General features: G+C 42.9%; 1 protein-coding gene across 10 annotated transcripts in view; it reads right to left on the bottom strand.

Annotated features, from left to right (window-relative positions):
* Window positions 1-5,055: 5,055 nt before the first annotated feature.
* PICALM (phosphatidylinositol binding clathrin assembly protein) overlaps window positions 5,056-16,709 on the bottom strand; it is a 71,113-nt gene continuing 59,459 nt past the window's right edge. For 5 of the 10 annotated variants that reach the window (XM_056327768.1, XM_056327769.1, XM_056327772.1 and 2 more), the window contains 4 exons: window positions 16,056-16,115; window positions 13,761-13,865; window positions 7,492-7,594; window positions 5,056-6,525 (listed from right to left, as the gene is read on the bottom strand). In XM_056327768.1, coding sequence (XP_056183743.1) covers window positions 7,502-7,594; window positions 13,761-13,865; window positions 16,056-16,115 — 258 coding nt within the window. In that variant the 3' untranslated portion in view covers window positions 5,056-6,525; window positions 7,492-7,501. The remainder of the gene's footprint in view (window positions 6,526-7,491; window positions 7,595-13,760; window positions 13,866-16,055; window positions 16,116-16,709) is intronic. The other 5 variants (XM_056327770.1, XM_056327774.1, XM_056327778.1 and 2 more) reach the window with 3 other exon arrangements.

Genomic DNA, 16,709 nt, shown 5'->3' with positions numbered 1-16,709 from the left:
GAATTATCTGATTTAAAACCTTGACGGGTTAATCAGCTGTTTGGAACAAAGCTTTTTTAAGAAACTTTTTTTAAAACCTTGTATCAATGTAATGTCTCAGCTTACCCTGTACCTCAGTCAAATTTTTCATTTTCCAGTTGAGCTGAGATATCGCTGCCGAGCAGGCATCTCCTTGAGTCACAGGTGACTCGAACTGTACTCTGGGATCCGCTGACTACAGCCCCCCAGAAGCTGGGCTCACAAGTAGACACGTAAAGGTCAGAGCCTCGGTCGCAGACTGAATCTCACTTGCATTGCCACGTAGCAAACAGTGAAATGAGTTTCGACACGTCCCTGCTGTAACCCGAGTTACCACAAAGACTGAGGTGACTCCTAGCGCTCGGGTGTCCCAGAGAATGGGGATCCATGCTTACGAGTGGTGTTGTCACCACAACAGACGCCTCCCCTCAGCTACACTGGCTTTCTTTGAGTGAAATGCAAGCCCCATGAAATGGCTTACTTGAAAGAGAGATTAGTTCTGCTCAGTGATTAGTTTAGCTTTTCGTTTAGTCACAGAATTAGAATATGGCTTATGCCGAAGAGCTTTACAGTCAAAGAAAGGCCTCCTCTTCTTCCCACCGCTCCCCAAAGGGCATTTACATTTTCTAGTGATGTGAACATAGGGCCCATCTCTAGGCTTCTCTTTGCCCATGCCCATAATGCATACCACCATGTGTAGGGCATATGGCAGGACAACATAAACTTGTACCTTGGAAAAAAGAAACTTTGCTTCTTCAAGTCACTGTTTAGCCTTTTACCATAAATGCCTGTGTGGGTCAGAGGCAGTTAAAAAGAAATCTGAAACATGCTAATTAGGGTACAAGCCACAGGCAGCCTGGCAAGCCAGAAGCAACAGCCTGTAGCAAAACATATTTAGTGAAGTGTCCCAAATCCCCTTGATTTCTATAGGATTAGAGTTAAGGCCAGTGTGAGGCTTTTATATGGAGAAAGCAAATGGTCTACAGCAAATGAGGCATCTGGATTTGATACATTTGTTACAGGAAAAATCTGTCAGAAATGAGCAACATATATATATAAAACAGAAGGCTGATCAGCCCACTTTCTGGCAGCATGGCCAATGCTTCCCGCTCCTACTTAACCATGGGAGTGAAAGTGAGGGTTCACTACTCCAGTTAGGACAAAACTTAAAGCAGTCACCCTCAAATTCCCAGAATGATGAAAAACCTTTTCTTTACTGTGTTTCTGTTGCACACGAGAACCATGAGACACTACTTAGGCTACAAGATGCACAGAAGTGTCCATATGTCCAACTATAATCCAAGCAAAGCCTCAGGTGAGCTGGAGTTATGTATTTAACTGGCACACAACGCTATGAAACTTGCAGTTTCAACAAGGGGAAAAAAAACCTCACAAGTGTTCACTGGCAATTTAAAGAAATATGAGCATCACCCAAGCTGCGTGTAAGTGTGTGGTAATAAAAGCCATTCTAGTAGAACTAAAGTCCATGTGCTGGAACTGGGAAGTATCAATCCATCAAATGCCTAAAAAGCACAATGGCACGGGGTGGGCTGCACTGCAAGCCTGAATCCACTTAAGCGATCACAGGAGTGCTTACCTCAGCACACTGCTGGTTTGAACCCTCTCCGAGCAATTTCCCTGTAGAGTCAAGCAACTGGACTGTATCGCTTTATAGTCTGACTGCGCAAGGATGATCTCTCCCCGGCCCGGGCTGCAGGGAATGTAGGTTACTTAACTTCTGGTCTGGTTTTCGAGAGGTTTGCAGCCTCCACTGCAGCTAGGTTATATAACAAGTCAATCTGTCCACAGGTTCAGACCTGCATGTTTTGGGAAACGAGGGTAGGAGACTTGTTCTGCAGCGTTTGTTCTTGTTTGGCTGCTTTCTGAGAGAGAAGTTATTAAACGCTCTCCTTCTGTGGGCTAAGAGGAGTTTGCCAGAATAAGGTCAAGGCGGAAGCTAATGGACTGAAAAGTTACACTATAGTGACAAGCAAGGAACAGAAAATCCAATGGCATTAGCATCTTAAGCCACTGATGTTTTACAGCTGGATGTTCCTCTGCAAAAGACTTCCCCCCTTGGATTTGGAGTCCACTATAAAAGTAAGGATGCCTCTTTGTAATACTACACTTCAGAGCTCGTGTTCTGCAGACTACCACAAACACTGTTGTTTTAGGACAGAACAGGGTAACAAGACGCCAGTAACTGTTCCCCTATGCGGCCCGTTGAACATCGCCACTGAGCCATGGAAAACCAGGATTTGCCATGGTACTGGACCTTTTCCTCACTTCTAGTGATTGAAGTGCAGCAAGGGGCTAAAATAGTATCGAGTAACACTAGATTTTATAGAAAAACAGTCCTTGGGCAATCGCTGTAGCTGGCATGGGCAAGTTCAGCAGTTACCACCCTCAACAAAGCAGAGATCCGTGCTATGAAAATAAACCCGAGACCCCAGCTCTCCCTGTATAGCGCAGCTGCCGGACACCCAGAGCAGCGTGCTTGCATTCCAACACATTTTCAGCTCACACAACAGAACCTTTAAGGAAGTTGGCCGTTTGTTCCAAGGCTTTTTGATCTTCGCCGTAGGAAATTTCATCAGCAGAGAAGCAAGGAAAGAACTAAGAAATGCGACTGATCTTGGGCAAGTCATCTCCCACAAGCGAACTGGATACAGGATTTACTCAGCCTTCAGCCATAAACGGGTGCCAGGTGCGGGGCAGCAATGTTACACCTTCAGGGGAAGCTGCTCCGGGTTCTCTGCTCATCTAGCCAGGACAGAGCCTACTCACCAGCCAAGTCCCCTCACTCTCCAGTTCAAACATAGCAAACCTCAGCAACTCACAGATTTTTCTTGTTGGGCACATTCAGCAAAAGATGTCAAGACTGTTTCTGCTCCCTCCACTGCCGTATGGGAGAGCTGCAAAGGGCGAGTCAGACGCCGACAGGCCAAGGAGAAAGCTCGCTCTTAGCTTACACGTGCTCCCACGAACATTGCTTTTTCTTCTGCATTCAGCACATTTCTTCACTACCCCTCACATTATCTTCTCAATCTTCTGCTCCCATCAGCATTTACTGTCTTTCCCAGTGTTTTTGGCAGCCAATTCTCATTTTTCTGCCACAATCTTTATCTCAATTATGTCATGGCTTTCAAGTTGCAATTAATTTATGTCACTACAGAATTGATACCAGGCTCTGGAAACAGGCCTTTTTTTTGTCTAATAAAAGATGCAGGGCTTCACTCTGTCCCTGCTTCTTGCTGCAGGGCTGTTCAGCAGCTGGGAGTTTCTGACTTGTTCCTGTAGCTGGTTGAATGGACCCTCTGATGTCATGTAAAGTCACACATAAACACAGACTTCAAACATTTCCTAAGGTTCAGTTTAGTTTGTGACTTTGAAACAAAGAGAAGCGGCAAAAGAATTTATATTTGTCTTCAGATAAAGATTCTACATTTGGGCTTTCAGAAAACACTTGAAATTACTAGCTGTTCAGGTGCTTGCTCTGGCAAGAGTAGCTGTCTCAAAAGGTAAAGCCAGTTGTTTTCATTTATATACATCTGATCAAAAATTATTGTGGCTATTCCGACACGCTAGTTTCCTTCACAAAGCTCTAAAAACACACTACGTCCTCCACCGCTTGCTAACGCAGGCAGCTCTCCTAGACAGAGTTTGCTTTCCTAGATTAAACAGCCTTTGAACTCAATTTTGAAGAGAACCAGGTTTTCACAACCAACCATTACTGAAAATGGCCGGTAATTCAAAAGAAAAATGTCTATGACCCATGCTTTAAAATTAAACTACAACTGAGTGTTATTCCAGCGATCCTGAAAGCAAACGTACTCATTAGGAACAAAGCAAATGGAGAAATAATCCTCAGGAAAATCCTCAAGCCAGTTTGTCTCTGAAGAGTAAACCAAAAGCAAGGTTTATTAGCCAGGCTGCCGACAAGAAAGCTTAACCTGCACAGCAGCTGTGTCGAGGAACACAGAGCAACTCTGAGTGAGCAGTGAAGGGTAACAGATGAATTCCTCACCCCTGCAGAAGAGATTTTTCCTCTATTGGGGATTTCTGGCACCTGCATGATTTGCAACCTCAAGTCCACAGCCCCACAACAGGGGTCCAAGGGATCAAAAAGGTCTAAGTCCTAAGGAAGCAGATCTAGCCTCAGTCAACAGCCTCAAACCAGCCTGAAACCACTGCACAGAGAGAATCACAGACCTGAAATGATGACGAGGTTGTCTTCTGTTTTTATCGTAACCTAGCACACTGGACTATGGAGGAGGAAGGTCGACCTCACTCTTTCACACAAGCTATGGACTGTGTTTCAGAACAATTAGTGCCCTTGTAGTTACCAATGCAGCTAATTTTCCTGAGTGTGTACCTTTTTTCCAGCTGACCCCCAATTCAGACAATTCACATTTTTGATATTTTTAAGTGCGAGCAAAAACTAAGAACTAGTTCTCCTGTGTTAAGTCCCACAGCGACAGCGTAATTTGTAGGAAAGCACTGCGTACGTTAAGCAAACTGCATATGAAACTCCCCAGATTACATACTCTACAAGTAACAGGTTCAGGGGATTTTTTTATTCATGCTTTTAAATCTACTGATCTGTACTGCTCATTTTATGACGTACATCTGCCATGACAGGCCTCGGGTAGTTGAGAAGAAGCAAGCTCCACTTCTATCAACTCTCCCTGTGATGAAAACCAGTGTCTTCTGACAGATGATGGTCTCAGCAAACCACCCAAAGCTTCTCCAGCATTTCCTTCTGCTGGAAGATCAGGGAAGACATCTAAGTAATTTCTGGGGCATATTTATGCTCCTCGCTCAGTTATAAACAGTACAAGTTTATTGCCATGTGTATTTTAAAAAACTAGAAGAACGTGAACTACCACATTAAAGTAAGGAATCCAGCTCTTAACGGAACAACTCAACACAGTGGAACTACGGCCGTCTACTACAGCCCTGCCGGGAAGAGGCTGCGCGGATGATGTCACTCGCAGACTCACAGTGCTGCACTTCCTGTAATACAATATGCACATATGAAATACATTTGGTATTTTATTAAGTAAACAAAGCAATTATCAGTGCACATTTTAAGCAGCAAAGAAAAAAAAAAAGCACCTCAGACTTTCATACCGTAACAAAAGTTCTGTGGAAGCTGCATTTTATTTGAAAATCCACCCATTTGTGCCAACATACATTTTAATATTTTAAACAAAAATAGAATCTGCAGAGACAATGCAGCAAGTATGCTTAATTCATGTACAGAATTGCTTTCATATCACTGACTATCCTTCTGAAGGCCCCACTCCGCCCAAAAGTTATGATGTATTTACACAAAGCACCGATCAACAGTGCTACTTTAATTCTTCATTAACTAAACACCCACTAGACGTACGTAAGGAAGCTATCTCCCCTTTTTTACTTTTAAAAGGTACATGATCATAAACGTGGCACTAGCCAAATGAAAAGGCTTTCCCCAACACACACCACCTCAGTTTTTTATTTTATACTTTTTTTTTTTTTTTTACAGAAAAGAAGGAGTCTTAAAATGAAAGCAATTCCTCACATTCATTTTGGAAAGGCCTTATAATGTCAAATGTAAAAATAATGACATGCCAAGCACAAAGCAATAAAGTTCCTTCCCGATGCACTGATGCTGAATTAAAAATGTAGTGCTTCTTCTAGTCAGTTAACTGTTCCCTTGCAAAATCCTAGGCACAGAATTGACTATAAGGATTAATGCATTTTACAGCTCTTCCCTAATTCCCATATACACTGAGAATTCATTAGATTCAGACCTTTAAAATATTTAGTGCTCTGTATGTCAGCTGAAAAGCGTTCTGAATCAGATTCATTCTTTGTGGATAAAAATCAGACATACTGTATACATCCATACTTATTTTCATAAGGAGGTTTTTTTGATACAATATTAATGTTAAATTGATAATCATAAATAAATACAAACAATAATACATAAGGAATGTCTACTGCAAACTGAATATATAATTTTCTTAAAAAAGTTAATTTCCATTACTGCTGTGCCTACATTTGTGAGGACTGAAGAAAAGGTAACTGCAGAATTAAGAGTTAGGATTTGACCCTCCCCTGCCCAAAGTCTTGTTTTGAGTTACGGTAAAGGACACATCTCCATTCCAGACAGCATTTCCAAACTCCAATCTCAATTTCCAGAATAAATGCTTCTCTTCATATGTTACCGATTACGGGTATTACTAGGAAGCTGAAAGATTGACACGTTAGTCACCAGGACAAAAAAACCCAGATCTTAGTCTTAACCCATGGCAATTCTTGGCTTTGTATTGTATATTGATGTTTTCTTACGGAGTTGTCCCAGGCTCCTTCATTGGTCTTCATCATTTCACTGCATCGTTTAAAGGGAGAGTGAGAGACTGTTGTTCATTTCTTCCTGGAAGTGGGGGTTTACTGGTGAGCGCATCTTTTTGGAAACGTTCCTTTCTCTTCCATCTAACACAGTTACATAAACTGAATCTGGAAAGATTAAAAACCATCGTGTTAACATCCAACAGAAGCAGGACTTCGCTATAAACCTGTGTTTTCACAAATTTCCATTCTTCATACGCCCAAGCTACCCCGAGGATCTGAAGTTTTGAACAGAAATAAAAATTCTACAAAATCAGGGCCAGAAAACAACCAAAATCCACCAATACATTTTTCCAACTCCACCAGCCTTCAGAACATCTCTTTGCATTAAGCTGGCTTGCCCAACAATAAAAAACCCTACTCCTCCACACAATGCCATCGCCAGTGGCAGCGTAACACGGAACACCACCATTACGAAGAGAACTCAAGGTCAATTTTTGTGCTGAACCAGAGGAAGTGCACAAAAGAGGATGCTGTGTGCAGCAGAGCCTACTCTCTTTCTACTACATATCCCTGAAGTTTTTGTATCTTCACTCATTTTAGTATTTAATTCCCACCCATCCCTGATTGCTTAAAAAAGGAACAGAACTCCTCCTGCGCACATCTGTAGCAAAATTCATCCTTCACCACCAAGAAACACGCACCTCCTCCTGCATAAAGCAAACACTTTGGTCGAGCAGCCTGGTAAAGTGCACGAGCAGACTGCCAGCAGCAGACAGGTGTTTGCTGCTAACCACAAGCTAAACATTTTCCTGCTGAAGTGGTAAATACCAGGTGGTACCAGCTCCTTCTCCCTAACTGCAGCAAGTGCCACGTTGCCGGCACTCGCAGCCCAGAAGGGAACTCCCGAACTTCATTTCCAATGGGCTGGAGCAAAATGACCTCATCGTGCCTTTAGACCGCCGCAGCTAAGTATACAGAGTTTCCAAATCGCTTCCACAATGCTTCCAACTCAACATGGCTTGTTTTTATTTTCTTCAGGAACAGATCTCCTCATGTTAAATCTTGAATTAGAACTTTCAATTTTGTTTTATATCACAAAAAACAGCATCTCCCCAGAATAACGGACAATACCTAAGTTGTTCTACAAGAAATCCTGGAGAGAGAGCTCTGCAAAGGGATCCTTTCCTGAGGCTCTGTGAGGACTCTGACTGGAAGGGCTGGATGCTGCAGACAGCTAGTAGGAAAGACGACAGAAAGGGAAAGAAAGAAAAAAAGGTCTCAGAATGACAGAATATGAAAGCTGAACGTGTAGTGAAAGAACATGGGGAGGTTAAGAGGCAAACATGGCAGAAATCAACTACTAAAACAAGGTGTTTGGTCACATGGAAAACAGAAAGCCTCTTTAATGGTTGGTGTAATGCAGGAACAAGCTGGGCATGACCCTCCGGGAAGGAAATGTCAACTGGCACTTGCCAAATAAGCAGATAACCTCGCACTTTGGCAGTGGCTTTCTTCACTAAACATTACGCCTGCCTGACTCCTGTGGAAAAGGGTAGCACTCTCCCTGCTTGACTGGCAAAACTGTGTACTGGCAGGGAGAGACGAGGCTGGGGGCCTGGCAGCTTTGCAGACACCTTCTCCAGAAGAAACAGCTCTCAGCATCTTTTCCTCTCAAAATAGGATGTGTACAAAAAGAGGCTGCAGAGTAGATAATGGATAATTCTCAGTCTGGGGCCTAGAAGGAGAACACAGGATATATTCTGGGGGTGGGGAGGAAAAAAAAAATTTTAAAAAGTGAGAGTATGTCAACTGCTGCTATTTTAGGTGAGGACTGAAGACTGAGACTGCTAGTTACACACTAACAAACCCCACATCCTATAGCCACGTATTTAAAAAGCACCAGACTACCAATTCAGCCACATAAGCACATAATTGACAAGTAGGTAATACCTGCCTTCCGGCTGCTGCTGCTGGAAGGGACCAGTAATCTGCAGGCTGTAACTGCAGCAGCATGTGCTATTCGTTGAATTAATTTTTTTAGCTGTTTTCTTTCTTAGTGCCTTCCCAGTTATAAATGGTGCTTTATTAAAAGTCTATTTGCCCCCAGCTTGTAGAACGTGCATGTTTTTTGCAGTTACAAATAAAAGTCAGCTTTCTCCATTGCAGGTCCCATCACCCCAACGGTTTTCTCACACGGAGTCACACTGATCGCCTGTGCATACTTGCACTTCGTTCCCTTTGCGAACAACATCATATGGAGACGTATTTCCTTTGGAAACACTGAATGCCTGCCCAGTGGCGCAGGACAGGGAACATGCTTATGGGAACTGCTTGCAGAAGTGCCCAGAGTGTAAACACTGCCTTTGCAAATTTAAGCTGTTCACGTCAATATCTATCTCAGAAACCACGCGAGGAGGAGTTCTTTCAGGATCAGTACTCTCTGTCTGGGTTGGAATCTCTATCCCTCTCCCACTCCCAATGGGGCACTCTGATCCAGTCCCCGTAAACAGATTATGGAAGAGTCGTGAGACGGAATGGGAAGCGCTTGAGAAGCGGTTTCAGGATGTCAGAAGTTCCCCTTTTAAACTTGGTTCTTCCCTTCGGAAAGCCATAGCTCAACACACCCCACCCCTCTCCAGGATTTAAGCCGGACTGATGATAAAAACCTAACAGTCATGGCTTCAGCAAGGCATGCCTGCTGCAACTTGATTTCACGAGACATTCTTCCTCTTCGTGGTCAAAGGGCTTGAAGTCACATGTTGCAAGTCCTGTTAAATCAAGCTGGCAAATCTCCAATTGATACCAAGTCCAAAGTAATGCCCCAGTTTGAAAGCAGTGTGGAAGACTGGTAGGTTTAGAGCTCTGTCATTTGTGCGACATCAGCATGTAACCAGAAAGAGAGGTGAAATTTCAGGAAAGCTGTTCAGGTTAAATACTGGCGAAAACCTTGACAGTTCTACTTCCTAGACGCCACAGCCAAATTCAGACAAGACATCGGATCTTACAGTAAATACCTATCTTAACAAAAAAGGAGGCCTAAAAAAATAAATGCGGAAAGTATAGTTAGACAGTTTCCTACACTGCATCTGTCCAGGTTACTGCTTATAAATGTATCTGAAAACCAGAACCTACCTTTAGCAGTTTCTAAGGAGAAGCATTTAACACGGCAGCGCTGGCCATCAGTTTCTTTAGTGCTAGTACACCTACAGCTGCGAATTTACCCTTACAGCCCAGTGCCTGCGTGATCTGAAATGTAACATACTGTGCTGGATCAGGCCCAAAGCTTAGTCTCATCTCCAGCAGCAGTCTTCTCACTGCTTCCAACAAAGACAAAAACTCCCTGGAGTCACAGTAAGATGGAAGAACCCATCTGTGAGCAAGGGTTGTGCTGGATTCCCAGCATTAGCTAGATACTGGTTTCTCATTAAACAAGTCTGTCAAGCTATTTTAGCACGCATTTTACAATTAATGTGCCAGAGGGAGCACCTGTGAAGTCTACTTTCTGGCATAAGTCTGTCCTGAACTTCATACCCTGTTCTTCCAGTTTCAAAAAAATGCCCAAAACAAACTACCATCAAAAAAAAATGCAAACAAAAAAACCCACATCCCAAAAACCCCAACACAAAAAGAAACAACAAAAACACACACACAACCGCCCCCCAACCCAACTTACTCATTTGCACAATTACCTATTCTTCATCATCACAAGGTGATCACCGCTACCGCTTTTTCTGTACAGTTCAGTGACATTAACCACCGCCACGTTACACTTCACACAGATGCTGGCAGCAGGCTGAGTAATTTATTCTATTCGAAACCTTAAAATTTTTCACTACCCAGCTGCTTCCCCTCCTAAGGCCATGTCCTTTTGGGGGCAATTAGACCAGAATATGTAGCATGCCACCGATCCGTCAGCAGCGTACCATGTTATCTCAGCCAACATGATAAGGTTTTTGGTGGTGGTGAACAATCAGGCACTGCTGCTGTGCATCGGGCCACTCAGGTCTTGCAGTGGGTGGTCATACTCCAGCTGCCTGCATGGCATTCACATCTGCCTGAGCTGAAACATGCTGCGTTTGCTGTACTGTACCACGCCTGCCGTCACTCTGGCTACTCTTCAACCTTGTCCGGACCTTCGGCCTGTCCCTTCCTCGCACATGCTCCCTTTACCAGCTGCAGTTTAATCAGTAACTCCAACCATTCTCACTGTCCCAAGCAGCATGATATATTACTTTGCCATGAGGAAAGACTGCTATTACCATGACGAAAACTACTGTTTTCCTTCTCTAGTGGAAAACACTGACACTAACGCAAGAGAAGTGCATTCATAATGTATTCAAAGGAAGAAGCTACACACCACTTTTAGAACTACAAATATCTTCCACACTCGGATTTCCAAAGCAGCGAGTGTTCTAGTCTCTCATTCTCAATTGTTTCAAATGATTTTGCCCTTAAAAAACCAAAGTAGCCCTGTTCTTGAGAGCAAAAATTAAAGTTGCAAGCATGTAAACTGAACATTTGAAAGAGAAGCAAAATAAGTACGTCTAGAGGTATGAAAAGTGTGTTTATTGAGACAAATCCTGAAGAGTATCAAGCTAGAAACACCAGTTTATATTACCAAGAAACTGGACAACATTGGGATGCCTGTGTTACCAGTTCCTACACAAAGCAGGAGGAATTCCCAACACACAGCAACTTGGCAAGATAATTTTTCAGCAACAGCTTCTTATCTGTTGTTATGCTTTTAAGTACCTTCAAGCTTCTTTACTATAGACAACAACCAAAAAAAAAGAAAAAAATCTATCAGCAGACCAGAGATAAGCGGTATCATCTGGTGCTTTAGACATAAACAGGAAAAACAACTTAGTTTTGGGCAGCGATGACAACATGGACAAAAAGCATGTTAGAACAACGGTGTTTATAGAGTGGCCCCCGTGGGATGCAGGCAGTCTGAACCGCGTACGCCTTTCAGATTACCATTACTCATTCTTTAAGATTTGTTTACTTACCCCAAGAACACACATTTTTATTTCTTTATTTTCCTATTCCTATTTCTGGCACAACAGGAGCAGGAACTAAACCTAAACAGACAAATATGCTCTCAGAAGAACCTCAAGACTAAGCAGACGGTAAGTTTAGCATAACCATATTGCAATTTCCCTCTGTGGCTGTATGTCAGTAAATGCCATCTATGCATTATATGGGGAAGAAGCTCTCACATGCAGCCTTTGTTGCACTGAAGTTGCTTTATTGATGTCAGACTTCTGAACACACCTGTAAGCAACGCATAGCACATGTCTCAGGGAAAACCCTTGGTCACACAGCAAATGCTGATTCAAAGGGTGTGTTTCCTATCCAAGTAATTCTCACAGGAGCCAAACGCTGTCAGAGAAGCACAATAAACACGGCCCTACACACCTCGCTTGTGACTAATTCCTCCTTCTCGTTATGACAGCCAGCTGGGATCTAACCAAGGCCAAGCCCTGCAATGTCAAACGAAGCAGAAAGGCTCACCCAGCTGTTCAGACGCACCTACCTGTTTATCAGTGAATTAGGCAGGTAGGCAGTTTACAGGCAGTTGAGGCAGGTTATTTTTTAAAAGATCATTTCAAAACTGGGTTTTTTTGAATTCTAGAAAAAAACTCTTGAAGATCCTTTAACTTGTTTTCTGTTTTAAAAATTTCATAACATTCCCCCCTGCATAAGACAGTATAAAACCCATGCAAAAGATACCAAATCACTTAAGTGACAGTGAATGTGCAAAGCAGCTCAAGTCCAAGAGAAAGTAAACTGAGAACCGCATTTCCAGCTAAAGAAAACTAACAGTGTCTCTTTCAGAGAAAGCCTTTTAAAAGTCAAAAAAAACCCCCAAAACTCTATCCCCAAGGCTCTGTTTTAAGGAAGACAAAGGGCACGCTGCCCACTGGCAGCACACGGCACAGCCTCTCCCGTTCAAGGATCAGGTTCAGGCATCGGGAAAGGCTTGAGGCTCTCTCCCCTTCCAGCCTGCTGCTGAATTCTCTTCCCTCCACACACCAGTCCCCAAACCCACACGTACGCCAACGTATACCTAAGTTACACACGCATGTTTTCAGTCACCTATGCAAACAGAGCTCTCTGCAGTAAGATCAAAATACAGTCCCAGTGTGTTACCTCTTTCTGACAGTCACGACATACAGTGTGAACTTTGACAGAGAAACACCTGACTGATCAGTCGAACCACACTGTTACTACTGGAGCTCCAATCTGCCAGGTGAACCTGGCTCTGCCTCTAACAGCAGTTCACAAACAGAACAAAGTCTTTAATAATCTCAGTATTTCCTGAAAATAGCATGAAGGTGTTCAAAGCTGTCCATTCCCTCTTCCCCCTAAAATGTTCTTCCTGATGCAAAAAACTACCTTCAGAAGGCATTTGGGTTAAAAAAGTGAGTTCGTTCCAGTGACAGTAGTTTGCGAAACAATAAGAGGTATGTATTTAACTTCAGTACTGATAAAGTCAGTTCTTCCCAATGCTCAGAGTAACTCTTCAGCACGCTTTTATTCTGGTACCTCAGGTAATGAATTTACGCACAACAAATCACGAGAAGCAGAAAAGCAGGCAATTTAAGGAACACTCCATTTAACGTAACACTTAAGAGGGCAAGGCCAGATAGGTTGGTATAGCTATTGAATATCTTCGCTATGCTGTAAATACTGTCTGCTGCAAAACCAGGGAGGAATACAAAGACCTTTGGAGAACACAAGGGTTAAAACTAGATGAACATGCCGTGTGCCTCCCACTGAGTGGTCAGCACTACCAACCAGGCGTAGGACTGAAGTCTCACCAAGCTCGAGACCATGTTCTTTGCAAACCCATCTGTAACATTCATAGACTCAAAAGGCTGCAAACAGCCTGCTTGCCCTCTGCAAAATGCTGTAATACAAGGATGCAGCTTCCACTTACAGTTTTCAGGTACGGTCAGCCTTGGTTACTTTATAATCTAATACTTTTAAGTCTACCAGGCGGACCAAGAGTGGTACATATACTTCGGAGAAAGCTGTAATAGCGCAATCTCAAAGCCACGCTTAGAGGTGAAACCACACAGGACGTGACTCTGGGGAAGGAGCCTGCCTTCAGCGAACGGCACAGACATCAACTGTTCTTATCCTTTCACTAAAGCGTTAAGAATAACCTCAGCCACACCTCAGAAAAACATTGCCTTGAAATGCTATCCCTCCTCGCTTCTGTAAAACATACTCGCTGCTGCCAACCTGGATGTAAAAGCTTGGAAGCGATCCTTACATGGACTACTGGGGTTATGCAGTACCTTTGTCCAGCAGAAGAAAATATTAAAACACTTTTAAAGAAATTGACCCAGCCGTAATTGGTTCCCAGCACCAATGATTTTGAATATACACACCTGTGCTCCCGGTACAGGGCCAAAAGGGTTTGGTGGTCTCATGACTGGCTGACTGTATATTAAAGTTGGCTGTGTCATCACTGGTATGCCTCCCATCTGCGATGGCTAAAAAAAAAATAAATATCCAGACAACATCAAATCACACCTATCATTAATACATTGCAAGTATTTAAGGAGAGAAAGGAAAATGGTAAATGCATGAAAAATTTTGGTCATATTTGATACACGCAATCGTACAAGATCTTTCTACAATATTCTGCAAATAGAAGTTACAGAAAGGAGCCTTAGAACCTTTTCAAGGAGCCAGTAACAACTGAGGCCGTTTACTCCCTTGCTGCAGAGATCTGAAACACTGGCACAGTTGTTTAAGCACAAGCATTTGTGCTGGTCCTCCTGCTCCCCAGACCGGGGTCTGACAGCGCTGCCCTCTCTGCCTTCGAAAGCCCAACAGTTTTACAGGTATCAATACAGAGCTGACAATTCAAGAAACACTGAAAACTGAGAACTATATTCCCAATTAATGTTAAGTCATTATGCAATCAAAAGTCTGAAATGTTAACGCCTCGCTGGCTGAACCAAATTAAGAATTTAACATATATTAATGGTCTTGGAAGTCAGGTTTTATTTAAGGTAATGCCCATCTCGGGCGCTGCTCTTGGCACTCCCCTTCAGCTTGGGTTGACACCCAGCAGCAGCTGTACTGAAACAATCCCTATTCCAAGCAGCTTTTCCTTGACTAATCCTGGTACTCCTCCGATCACGCCAGCCAGCTCTTTGGGCAATCACATGGTGATCCCATCCAAGAAAGTGACCCCGATGTAAACACCCTACAAAAACGCAAGTTTAAAAATAACTGCTGGCACAACAAAGACACAGGAACCAGCAGCCAGGGAATGCTAAGGTACTAACAAAATTGCTGGTCCCAGTAAGTGCTCACCAAGGGAAAAGCCTGCTACTGGACTGCCACCTCAAAATGGCCACACTCAGAAAATTAAACACAAGGGCTGTAAAGTGGGTCAACATTTCAGAGATTCCTAACAGTTACGTGTCCTGAGCAGAGTTCGAATGAGCCAGGACAGTTATCAGGATGCGCCAGAAAGCCTGTTCTTCGTTCTGTAACGACCTGTCTCACCCATCTGCTCAGACACTGCACACTTTTGAATGAGCAACAGCCACCTGGGATAACAGCTACGGCTCCTGTGAACTCCAGTTTCCATTTCACATTGGCGTTTGAACCCCATGATGAATGCTGCTTTACAAAACATGCAAGATTACTTTCTACCCACTAAATATGTAACCCTCCCCAGCTGCTGAATTAAAATAACTCAAAAATGTTTCCAGTACCATCAGTACAAAGTAGTGTTGATTCAAACTTAATCTACACAAACAGTAATTTAATCACGAGGACTTTGCACAAGAACATACTACTGGAGATCATGGATGGGTAACGGGGAACTTAATACTCTCCCAAAAGACCCTCAAGAACACAGCTGGCCACTTCTGCAGTTCACTTACTGAGCACGTACAAGTTATAAATCATTAATCTATTTGATTATATGATGAAACATTTAGCTTATTTTTATTATACTAATCAGTGAGCCATTTAACAGAGTAACTGTTCTACAGAAGTTCTCTCCCCTTTTATTCACCCAGCAAAGCTGTGCTACATCAAAACTGTACTAATCAAGTGTTAAGGCATATAATTCCAGAAATATTTTAAAATTTGAGGGAAGAACAAAAATTTGAACAGCTTTTCAGAGCAACAAGCAGCAAGATCAGGTTTCTGTCAAAAGGTTCCGACTTCCAGAACCGGTGTGTCACCAGGAGATTAAATACTCAACCAATGCCAGGACACAGGACAGTGTCGCAGTGTCACAAACTTGCGGTTTTGTAGCACTGATCATTACAGAAAACTTTTGCTGAGGCTGGGAGCAAGTATTTAAGGAAGGTTTCACTTTGCCGATAACATGCCTGTTGTGAAGGTAGTAGTTATACTTACATGATAAACATTTCTACGATCACTTTATTACTACACCAATAAAGCCCAACAAGAACAGACAATGTCTTAGTTTTTCATAAACTTTAAAAAGTGAGGTAGGAAAGGGCAGACTTAATATCAGACAAAACCCACTGAAGTACTTAAGAAAACCAGGACTTAATGATGTGGTGAAGAATAAACCATGAGGAGCTGAAATTCAATCTTCAGTAGAATAGTTCAGAAAAACAACTGCTACCAAACTGTGAGCAAACAAACGACACGCAGCATCTGACTTGAGTTGTAGGAGTTCCACTCACCATCCCATAGCCCATCATTCCTGTCGGCGTTGTAGCAGGGTATGCCATGACAGGTGGTGCCTGGTGTGAAAAACAGTGGTGAACTGAGAGGAGATCAGCTGCACACTGGTAAGACACTGCTTTCTAAGGGTCAACTGCAGCTCTTTGCTTATTATGAATATAGCAAACAATAAACAGGATTTGCAGTCTTAAGAGTGTATCCAAATGATTTCAGACTGAATACAGTACCTAAAGTTTCTAGGTGATATTGGCAAATCTACAATTCTGTATTTGCTTTTAACCTGTTTGGATTCTGGCTGACTAAACTAAACAGCAAGCTGCCATTCCCTTAGCACCCTGTTTAAAGAACACAGTATGAGACACGGAGAAGTCTGAGAGAAAATATTCAGGAAGCAGAAGCATGTTTTTTAATCCCATGAAGCACATACTTCTGTTTCAGTATCAGAAGGAATGGTACGCAAGGAGCCAACAGAAAAATTTTAAAGACTGAAAAGACCAAATTACCATTGCTTCTGCCAACAAGACAAGAATTCTTTTCTTTTTAGCCAGGATGTACACGCTATGGGGATTCTCCTAGTGTGCTTCAGTGTAATTTGAACTCTAACATGAATATCCAGCTTGCACTCCCTCTCACTCACCCACTTCGTACAGTGA

This window comes from Falco biarmicus, chromosome 2, assembly GCF_023638135.1.
Source record: "Falco biarmicus isolate bFalBia1 chromosome 2, bFalBia1.pri, whole genome shotgun sequence".
Classification (NCBI taxonomy): domain Eukaryota; kingdom Metazoa; phylum Chordata; class Aves; order Falconiformes; family Falconidae; genus Falco; species Falco biarmicus.
This window is presented reverse-complemented; position numbering and strand designations above follow the sequence as displayed.